Source organism: Macrosteles quadrilineatus, unplaced genomic scaffold, assembly GCF_028750875.1.
Source record: "Macrosteles quadrilineatus isolate MER2022 unplaced genomic scaffold, UCM_ALF_1.0 Scaffold_6__1_contigs__length_79288215, whole genome shotgun sequence".
NCBI lineage: Eukaryota > Metazoa > Arthropoda > Insecta > Hemiptera > Cicadellidae > Macrosteles > Macrosteles quadrilineatus.
The window spans coordinates 22,095,699-22,107,080 of record NW_026542599.1 but is presented as its reverse complement, the minus strand read 5'-3'; the positions used below and the strand labels follow the sequence as shown (position 1 = coordinate 22,107,080).

The window sequence follows — 11,382 nt, the reverse complement described above, 5'->3', positions numbered from 1 at the left end:
AATATAGATTATAATAAACAATATACTGTACCTTACAAAATCGAATAGGGAAGTAGTTTCTCGGCTGAGTATTTATTTTTGGGTTAATTCGGACAACTTTTTAGGGTGTTTACAACTTTTACAAAAAAACTACAAAAAAAAACACAATTTGATTTGTGTGTGTAAATCTTATTAAAATTAAAACAAGAAAAAACAAGAAAAAATAAACATAAATCCTAAAAATGTATTTAAATTTTGCTATGGTCTACAACTATTTTAAAAAGAGGGATGAAATTCACTTGGTTGGTAGTTTGTACATACTGTACTGTAAAAATTTTATACATTATTATTATTGTTATTATTATTATTACAAAAATATATTAAGAATTTATTTTATTTGTAAATATTATTTTAGACTATCTTTTAAGGAACACTTACAGATTCCGAACGATTTGGAGTCGGAGGTGGAGTTTTTTGTCTCTGAAAAATATAACACAAGCTTGTAAGATTCAAACTTTTATGTCCATAGAAAGTCTAAACAAGTGGGCTTAAAAATTATTCCTCAAAATCAAACACAATAATATTTTTTTTCTCTAATGGTTCACTAATGGAATTTTACAGCGGACTTCTTCTCATTCGGACTTGCCAGGACCGAGGCGGGTCCGGAACACAGTTTTTCAGGTAAATCGACATCCCCTAAAACTCATTAAATTAAGGAATGTGTGATGCATACTATACAGGGTGGCTGAAAAGTAACTTGCACCCCCCTTAAATTTTCAAACATTTGAGATATTTGAAATCGGTTTGCGGTATCCGTCTTAGATATGAGAGGCTACAATAATTATGGTAAATTTTGAAAAATTTCTCTTAGGGGTAGCGGGGGTAGGGGGTAGCTCAAAATTTTTTCAAATGGCAAGTATAGTTGAGTTTGGTATCATTTTACCGGAGCACATGAAAAGAGCCCGAAATTTTAATCCCTAAAAAGGTTCACTAATCTTAAGCATGGAAAGAGCCCGGGTCTCCACAGGTATCTGAGGAGGAGGACGCTGAATCATGTTCTGAGATAGTGTTATACTGTTATGTTTGGTTGGGTTAGGTTAGGTTAGGTAAAGAGACTGAGACTATATCTGTTAGTAACGTAAATATCTTTTAATAATATATATTTTAATAATGTATCTTTTAACAGTGTATCTTTTAATATTTTTAATAAATTCATGTATTTCAACTTGGTTCTTTCTCCTTTGAAGACCCGTTGTGGTAGTTCTAGAAGAGCCCGGGCTCTTTTCGCACCGTCCTGGGAGGGACCTTGGAGGTCCGGGCGTTTTTCAAGTGTCTGCCTGAGTTTTGGGGCTCTTTTCATATGCGCCCCATTTTACAGGTCGATCATTTTACCTTTATGTCAATTGTTTTGTTTTTTCAAGACCTATAAAATGATAGCAAACTCGACTATACTTGCCATTTCAAAATGTTGAGCTACCTCTACCCCGCTACCCCTAAGGGCAAAATTTTCAAAATTTACCATAATTATTGTAGCCCCTCATATCTAAGAAGGTTGCCGCAAACCGATTTCGAATATATCAAATTGTTGAAAAGTTAAGGGGGGGGGGGGGGGTGCAAGTTACTTTTCAGCCACCCTGTATAAGCCAATAATGGTGATTACGTAAAATTAGTAAAACTTTACAAACCACCAGATGTCAAGACTTTGAAGCCTAATCTTTTAAATCTTTAACCACAAACAACTATTACAATTTGTAACAACCGGAAGATATAATTTATTGTATTTCCTGGTGACTGACTTCCAAGAAACCTAGGACATCAACATCTGTCCCCCTTCTTATTATTTGTTTGTTTTTGCTACCTCGTTCCCCAACTTGACTATATATTCACATCACATCGGACTTCGGGCCCAAGGCAGCGATGTCGTGGGTTCGGATCCTGGTCACTGCCACTAAAATTTATCAGTACAGTTCACCTTTGTACTGTACCGGCTCACTCCTTGCTTTGCTGTATACGTTCCACGCACGGGTGGTTTGTCTATGTGGACGGGCAATGCAAGGTTAAAAGAGGAGGCCAACCTCTTAAAAAAAAAACCACGGGAATCACTCAAAAACTAACCAAATTTTGTACTTGAATGTGGGAGAGCACTGTATGTAGAAAGCTGATCACTGGTCTAAAACTTTTCCAACAACTAAAATTGCACTTCTGCCGAGAGTAGTCTAGTTAAACCGATACCCCGTTATAAGGTTTCTGGATAAGAGGAGGTTAACTGTAATCTAATCTAATATAAGTAAATAATGTAGTTAGTGTCATTTTTGTTGTTGTATATGGGTCCAAACAGAAGCAAAAAATAATTGTAGGTGCTTTTGGATATTTTTCAAGTTCATCATTAAATGCCTCTATATTATGTTTCACTCATTTCCAAACATTTTCCACTAATCATTAGTTTATTCTGTTAACTTTGAAAATGTATGAGTCAACATAGACCTTTTGATTTGATTAACACGTTCGCTGCTGACCACTAGATGTCAGGACGGCGCCAGGAGCTGAACTAAACGCTTGCCGCTGTGTAATATTGCCACCGATACACTTAATTACAGTAAAAACAACAGAAGTTATACTGGATGGCAATGTTGGCTTTGGTTGGACATAGTACTAAGTGATTCTGATAGATAGCAGCACTACCCAGGTTACAGTTGGTAAAGTAGTGTCGCTATTTAGCAAGAAAGAGGAGGGACAAAGCCCTGTTCAAAAGGCCCCTGGTGGTGATTTTGGGAAACTATATTTTTTATTGTCAGAAAAGTTCCTTCCCCAAAAGATGCAAAGTATAGGGCGCTCGTGACAACCTAGCTGATCCATGGAAACGTTAAACAACAATGAACAGTGTCGTTCCGGAACGTTCCTAGCTCCTGGAGCCGTGGCCCGGCTGACGTTTCGGAACATCTGTAGCAGCGAACGTGTTAAGGAAAACTATCGGATCTTGAACCACTCAGTAATGAAATTATCAAAGGGTTCTGGAAAGTCTTTAGGGTTATTTGAAAACATTTTCAGAGAAAACTAAGATAATTCAACTAAAACTTCATAATAATTCCATTCAGATAATGATAATCGAGTACCTCTAGAAGGGCTTTTAGCTTGGCAGTATCCATCAAAGCTGAAGTCAGCTGCTTACTTAAGTCTTCACAGTTCTCACAGCTCTTACTGGGAACCTCGTCCTGTCAAACACATAAAATAAATCATTTGAAATTACCGCTGGAGCCTTAATATATATAATATTCATTGTTTATACAGGACAATTTTCAATGTCTCGATCATCACACGCCTCTTCAAGAAATTATATATCTTTTCAAATCATATTCCGGAAACATCATATAGCCGAAAGAAAAATTTCTTGTCAATATCGAATATGTGAGTAAATCACCCTTAGGAGGGTTTTGTAAATCACACATTGTTCCATAAGGTTTTGATGCCCTTTTAGGTAGACAATGGATTGAAGACCTAGACTTTAAGTTTAAACAAGTCTTTGATCTATTGAAATTGAAAGCATCAAGCTCAAATGCAAATGTTAAATCAAGCAAGACTCCTGGTAGTATCTTTTAAATATATCAAACCTTTAAATTATTACATCAAACCCGCAAGAAGTCTAAATGAAAACGACCGAGTACAACTTAGATTTTTTAAGAGCTACACAAACGTATAGGAATTCAGTGAAGTTTTTAAGAATATTGGAAAACTACACTATTTTTAATCCTCTTGGAAAGTCTTGGAAAGTGGAAGTCTTATAAAACGCCACATCAACCAACTGCATTCAGAAGTCAACAAGAAAAAGGAGAAATTTGTGTCTTATAGACCAGCACCTCAGATTTTCAATGTTCCATGACCTCAAAAACTTCTTTGTCAACAAAATATAACATAATCTACAAAAAGATGAAGATCTGGATCCTAATAAAGTACTGCAGCGTTCAAACTGTACTACTAATCCACCCAGAAGATTCAACGACTTTGTTACAAAGTAACGAACTTCCCAGATGAGCTTTTCAATTAAAATGGGGAAGAACATTGTATATCCTTATATATAATACTTGAAGGCGATTTCTACAAAACACTACTTCTCCGTTAATAATTGAAGGATTTTTACAAACGAGGTGTCAAAATTAAGTATTTTAAGTGTAGACGCCCCCTTTCACAAATTCCTGTAATGAAAGTCTTCGGGCTTTGCCCCACAGGCCATCAAAATCCCAATGTATTTCTTATGAAGAAAAGATTTTGTTTACTCAAACAGAATATGGTTAATGTTACCTTGCCTAAAATGATCCCGTGTAGTTGTCAAACACGACAGCTGTTTCGTACTACAATGAGCACATCTTCAAAGTGAAGAAACAAAAAATCAACTCATTTAGCCCGCGGTTGAGCACGTCAAAAAACACATAAAGTACATGAAGTTCACACAAAAACACATATTACAAACACTTGGCCAAGTACCGCGAACAAGCGACGCGGAGTCATGACCTACACATTACCGGCGCCGCGTCGCTTGTTCGCGGTACTTGGCCAAGTGTTTGTAATATGTGTTTTTGTGTGAACTTCATGTACTTTATGTGTTTTTTGACGTGCTCAACCGCGGGCTAAATGAGTTGATTTTTTGTTTCTTCACTTTGAAGATGTGCTCATTGTAGCACGAAACAGCTGTCGTGTTTGACAACTACATAGGATCATTCAGGCAAGGTAACATAAACCATATTCTGCTAATGTTAATGATCCAGAGGCTATCCATCATGAAAATACTTAAAAAGACGAATAATTTGTAATAATTACAGCTATTCATAGTAAACACATAAACACAAGAGTGTTCGTTTTCAGAGTGAGTTCGTTTCCAGTTTTGATAACTGGAGTGGAGTGATTGATTACATTATCTTTGAGTTGACTCTTTTAAGTCAATGGAAATTGTGACTGTTATTCGTTAAAAAAAACGCCTTAAATATTTTGCAATTGCTCGAATTCGAGCAACAGGTGCACTAGTATTTCTATAATTCATGTACATGTTTTCCTTACTGTACAGTAATGTCTTTAACAGCTGTTGTATTTATTTACCTGCTGTTAACAATGCTAATGTTCAGTTTCAAGTTCGAATGAAGATTAACAGTTTTATAATACTATGTTCTAATAAATGTTCTTAACTAACCACCAGAGTTTTTATGCAATTACTTCAAGACAAAAATAATCGAGTACCTCTTGAAGGGCTTTTAGCCTGTCAATATCCATCAAAGCTGAAGTCAGCTGTTCATTTAAGTCTGCACATTTCTCGCATTCCTTACTGGGAGCCTTGACCTGTCAAATAGATAAAAAAAATTAATGTGAAATTAATATTTACAATTAGTTGACTAATGGAATGAAATTTAAATTAATTTAGCAGAAACCCAACACTGTTCCAATGTTCTTCATGGGAGCGAGCTGGTCTAGTGGAAGAGCGTGAGGCTTCAGACCGCAAGGATTCAAGTTCAAATCCCGTAAATTGTCAATGTGACACCTGTTTTAGCATGTAAATGAAATGAAATGATTTATAATGGTTTAAATACCTGCATTCAGTAATCCAATATGCTGCTTGTGGCAACTATAGTTTCGGTTCACAGGGAACCATCTTCAGGCCGTACAAGGCGTCGTTATTCACTTCCATATATGAAGGTCGTCATTTAATAAATAAGTACATAGAACACGAACACACGAAAACGCACATTGACACGAACATTTAACATTAAAAATACCGAGTACTCGGGAACACGAGACAGGTGCCGCGACCGGGTGGAAGTTGTAGCTCGAACTGGTGGTCAGTGGTCTAACGGTACGACGTCAGCCATTGTCTCCTTATCACTGCCGGCTCGCATTCATTCCTTCTCTCCTCCTCCCCCATCCAGTATTTTGATTGCGGTGTTATAAATGGAATTCGATTGGAATGAGAAAACATTTTGACCATCTGTTTTGACTGCCTTGTATATTTCAAATTCTTCATAAGTGTTAATGGTTGATCGGTCTTGGGAAAGATGTAAAACATCCATATTACTATTTATGTTTACATAGTTGTGGTTGAGTGAAATTAAATGCTCTGCGAAATTTGAAGTTTGTGGGCCTGTAGTTTTCTTGGGGATATGTTCTCTGAACCTCTTCTTGAAAGAGCGTGAAGTCTGTCCGATGTAATATTTTGGGCAATCTAAACTATAGTTGCCACAAGCAGCATATTGGATTACTGAATGCAGGTATTTAAACCATTATAAATATTCAAACGTAATCCGGAGGCTAACAACTCTTAAAAATGAAATGAAATGATGTTTATTTCCCAACTAAAAAGTACAATTCATGGTATTTTACAGAATAAATTACTTAATCCTTGTCTTAAAAATAACTTACAAAATAATATTATAACTAAATGGCACAAAGAGATAAAAAAAAAAAAAAAATACCTAATCAACTTATATGGAAATGTGTCTACATAGGCAGGGCCTGTGCGTAGACATGAGTTGCGGGTAATTTGTTTAGTGAATGGGAATTTTTTTTGAAGTGATTGTTGCCGAACAATCACTTCAAGTGATGTATATTACAAGTGATATATTGCTTGAAGTGATGTATATTGCCGAACATGATAAAGTCGCAACCCAACAAATAATATGTGCCACGGTTCCATACAACTAACTTCCAGGGATGTGAAGTTAGCACATAAACAATGTAGATTAAATAATGAAGTGTCCAAGTCAACACTGCCATGATTTCTAACAAAGTGACTCCACAAAACGATTAAAGAAAATTTATACAATAGGGAGATTTTCTCACTCTACTCTCTCTCCTGGAGTGTGATCTTTACTAAAACCCCTTGGAACCCAAGTATTGTAGAAATCAGGGCCAATTTTGTAAAAAATTGCACCTTAAAATTTTAGGGTAAATAAATCTTATGACTATGTCCAACTTAGACAAGAAATATTTCCAATCAGAAATGTATAAAATTGAAACGTGGATAAATTGGTTTTATGTTTTATGGTTTGAAATAGCAGGAATTCATAGCTCAAATAGAATTTTGAAGTTCCTTACTGTTCCAAAAGGTTACAGATCTTCAAATGAACACACTTAAAAACACTTATATTAGTACTGTAGAAAGGGGTTTCCAGTCGGGACCACGTAAGTTTGCAGTTGGTGGCAGCCAATCACAAGACAAGGCTAGTGCGACGTTGCCACATCGCCCGTTGACAACACTAATTAAAATATACAAAGCAATATTTTCAAATCAGCTGGCATTATTAGATTTGGCAACACCGCACGGTTCTCATTGGTTCATTCAAAACCATATGGTAAAAAGGCTCCTCCCTCAAATCAAATCAAATCAAATCATGTTTATTAGCACATAACGTACAGAGGTTACAGATAAATGCACAGGTGCTTCGTCATTCTTCTTATAGCCTAATATTATATAATGTCCTTTCTTAAAATGTATTTAGTAATAATAAATAAAATAGTTGTTTAACATTTGAGGAACTCTTTGAATAGACTAGCCAAAAGGTTTAATAAAAAAGATAATGTCAAGCTTAAAACTAAATAACAGGATTTATAGAATTTAATTATAAATAAAACATAAAAAATGTACAAAACATGTAATTTTAGTCAATTAATTGCAAACTTATGTGGTCCCGACTTTAGGTCAAAGATGCATGTCTACAGCACTAACCACAAAATGGATATCGATACATAGTTAATGAATCCTGAGATAATACACAAATAAAACCATAAAGCTTAGTACAAAACTGTTGACTTTAAACAGATAACTTTTTTTATTGTTTGTTTAAAAATATATTCAGTTTCTTTATAGAAATTCAAATTACATGTAATATTTTGTCATTATTTTCCACACAACTAAAATAGCTAATTTCTATAGTCCAAAAAAATATTACAAATTGAAACAACAATTATATTTTTGTCTCCATGACACTCAAGTGAAAAATTTTTACAAGTGCAAGAAATCTTTGGTTTTGCTCAATAATGTATACGACTCGGCTGCTTTTCAAATTATCTCAACGTAATACAAATTTACAGCGATATGCTGTCGTTTGGACACCAACGAGGTAAGATTTTTTTCAAGTTATCAGAAACTAACGCAATTAACCTAAATATTACAGTTATATTTTTAATATCTAGAATGTTACGATGTACAACCGTATGATAATTGCTGAGGGTATAGAGAGATAAAATCACTAATATCAAGCCAGTTTAGGCAGCAAACTACAATAAAGTAGCCTACATTAAGTGTGATGGGAAACTTAAAAATCCAAGATTGACATGAGGACTACAAAATCTTCTTCTTCTTCTTCTTCTTCTAGTTCGCTTTTATGGACCTTTCAACATTGGCAATCAACTTAAAATAACTTTAGTTTGAGCTTAGACATTAAATAACTATATCTTTTAATTTGTTATGTATGTTTCTACAGCAAGTGTTGCTCTCTTTTGGAGTTGATAGCAACTAATTTCGCCATTTTAACTGGACTCAATCGCATTCTTTTCCACATTCCTCTTCACCTTATCCATCCAACTTCTTCTACACATTTCTCTCAGACTCCTTTCAACTCCATTCTCCTTGGAACACCCTCTTCTCACACTCTTCTTACTTGACCAAACATTTTTTCTATTCATCAACTACCCCTCAAATTCTTATCATTTCATTTGATACTCTTGTATTCTTGATAGCTGTTGAAAACCTCTTTTCTCTCTCTTTACTGTTCATTCCATACTATTCCGTAACTATATTGAAATGTCCCTATGTAATTTTTCAGAAATGTGAATTTCCTCCAACGATGCAAGGAATGTCTGAACACAGTTCTGAAAGGCAAGCAGGAGACAATATGTGAGAAGGGACAGCTGACTGAGGAGAATGCGGTAACTTGCATGACTCGTGAGGATGTGAAACCAGCTGTGCCGTTGGTGCCGCTATACAGCGCCAATGTAGTAGTCGTCGGCGCAGGAATGTCAGGACTGACGGCAGCCAATCACCTTCTGGAGAACGGTGTTGGGAATGTCACTGTGCTCGAGGCTCTTGACAGGTAATTTTTGCAACCAAATGATACGCTATTGTCAATTTGTCATTTGTTGGTAATAAATGAACACTCTAAAAAGGCTAAGAGAGGAACCTAGATTACTGGTTAAAGTGTAGAACTCTTTGATCATTTGATGTATAATGTTATAAGTCACGAGAAATCATGAGAATATTTTATAGTAATAAAGAGATTTTCATTTTTATTGGATCATACACTTAAAGCTACACTACTTTACTACTTCAGGTATTTCTGGGGAGCGGGGGGGGGGGGGGGGGGGAAGAAGAAAAAATTACTTCACAAGGGACCATCATAAAAGCTTTCCAAAAGAAAAATAATAAACAAACATAACCAGAAGTTAAAAGATTTGCTTCAAAATTAAAGATCCGTTTGCTTCCGCACATCTGTTTGATCAATATATAATTCATATATTTATAAATATATGTAGATTTTTCACAGCTTTTATTCGGCTAGTTTGATGAGTATTTTACCGTGTTTGGTTCCAGTGATAATATCTTATCCATTATATTTGATTTTTAATAATTAATTGTAATAATTGCAATTGTAATTAATTGTAATAATTAATTTACACTCTAGTTATAATTGACATGCCATCTGTTACATGAGCTATGCTCAAATTTGTAATGTTTTTTTATGGCAAATAAAGAGTTTGAGTTTAATTTCTATAATAACATAAATAGGTTGGATTAATAAATTATTTAGTTTGTCATTTTAGCGTACTGCATAAACAATTTATTTTTTCAGACCTGGAGGTCAAATAAAATCCACTTGGTTCCACGATGCAGTGATTGAACTGGGCTCAGATGTTGCTAAATCCTCAGGGACAAACCCTATAGCCAAAGACATGTTCCTAGATGGTCTGATGACACCTCAACTCAACGGTGCCGACTTCAGCAGAGGACTCCTACTCAAAAGTGACGGCTCCAGCATTCCACACCCAATCAGCCTCCAAGTTTACCAAACCTTTAAACAAATTCTGGCAGAAGCTCATGAAATCGAAGCTGCATCTAGTTTCCAAACCAGAACCAGCATTCCCGAATTCATTGGGAGCAGAATCGATCAGGAAATTGCAATGTTTCCACGGAATCAAATAGTGGAAGCAGAACGACTGTTTCTTGGCTTGGCCAGCTTGTTCTTGGCCAAAAGTAGTCACGACGATAGTTTGAAAGTGTCCAATAAATTCGGTGACTATCTCCAGCTGCCCGGTAGTTGTACCATGGTTCCTCTCGGATTTTTTGCTGAAATCAACACTTTATACGAATCTCTTCCAGAGAATGTTGTTCAATTCAACAAGCCGGTGGTTAAAATCAAATGGGGCGGAGTTTCAGACGTGTTTCCCCGTGCTGTTGTCATCACCGACTCAGGGGAAGAATTCCCAGCTGACTACGTCATTATCACCGTTCCAATCGGAGTACTGAAAGCATACGCCGACTGTCTCTTTTGCCCTGGCCTGCCCGCTGGCAAACTCGATGCCATTATGAAGATTCCGATTGGTCACTCAAACAAGATATTTCTCCAGTTCGAGCAGCCATTCTGGAGGTGGAAGAGAGACATTGAGAAAATGACTTTTGACCCGGAGGAGATGGAATGTCGAGAAGGATGGATGAAAGGGTTAACATCCTTGGAACCGATCCACGGCAGTGACCACATAATGTGCCTCACTGTGTCAGGCCCACAAGCTCAATGTATGGAGTCTCTATCCGACCCAGAGGTCATCTGCGATGTTGTGAAATTCTTGAAGGAAATGTTCTGCAAAGAAGATGTTCCAGACCCGATAAAGATCAAGAGGACGCAGTGGTCAAGTGATCCTCGATTCCTAGGAGCGTTTGCCACCACGGGCCCTGGAGTGGATTCGCAGGACTTTTTCAACCTAGCGACTCCTCTACCTGAACAAACAGACTTCTGCGACCCTGTACTGCTGTTTGCCGGAGCAGCCACGTGCCCGGTGCAGTTCGGAACAGTAGAAGGAGCAAAATCCAGCGGCATCAGAGAAGCGGAAAGATTGATTCAACTGATCAGACTTCAAGAGCAAACTGACAAAGAAGAGCGCTTGAACTACCAGTTGAAATGTTGATTCTAAATTAATATCATGTACTTGTGAGAAATTGTTTATTAAAATGTGTTCATATTTGTAAATTTGTATATACTACATTTACTAATAGGAACCATCATTGATAGGCTATGACCATGTATATTTTGAAACTGGATTCTTTTCTCTAGCAAACTCAGAAAATCTAATCCTTATAAAACAGGTTATTAGGACACAGTAAAGTTAAGTAAAAAGTTACGAAACTTTATGATTAGTGAATAGCGGTTCTCA

The 11,382-nt window shown here is 36.3% G+C and overlaps 1 protein-coding gene and 1 long non-coding RNA gene across 2 annotated transcripts; one reads left to right on the top strand and one right to left on the bottom strand.

Moving 5' to 3' along the window:
* Positions 1-416: 416 nt before the first annotated feature.
* LOC128996255 (uncharacterized) lies at positions 417-5,306 on the bottom strand. The gene is made up of 3 exons (XR_008491035.1): positions 5,206-5,306; positions 3,093-3,191; positions 417-459 (listed from the first exon to the last, which is right to left on the bottom strand). It is a non-coding gene; the product is annotated as an uncharacterized LOC128996255 (long non-coding RNA).
* A 2,655-nt stretch (positions 5,307-7,961) lies between these two features.
* On the top strand, positions 7,962-11,192 carry LOC128996794 (peroxisomal N(1)-acetyl-spermine/spermidine oxidase-like). Its single transcript, XM_054422269.1, has 3 exons — positions 7,962-8,078; positions 8,784-9,050; positions 9,807-11,192. The coding sequence occupies exons 1-3, from the start codon at positions 7,996-7,998 to the stop codon at positions 11,134-11,136; spliced, it is 1,680 nt and encodes a 559-aa protein (XP_054278244.1). The 5' UTR covers positions 7,962-7,995; the 3' UTR covers positions 11,137-11,192.
* Positions 11,193-11,382: the final 190 nt, after the last annotated feature.

Excerpts from the sequence above, each read along its gene's own strand:
- LOC128996794 (XM_054422269.1), top strand. The coding sequence starts at position 7,996 with ATGTATACGACTCGGCTGCTTTTCAAATTATCTCAACGTAATACAAAT. Across the intron at positions 8,079-8,783 it reads GTCGTTTGGACACCAACGAG|AAATGTGAATTTCCTCCAAC; the intron begins GTAAGATTTTTT and ends GTAATTTTTCAG. Across the intron at positions 9,051-9,806 it reads GTGCTCGAGGCTCTTGACAG|ACCTGGAGGTCAAATAAAAT; the intron begins GTAATTTTTGCA and ends TTATTTTTTCAG.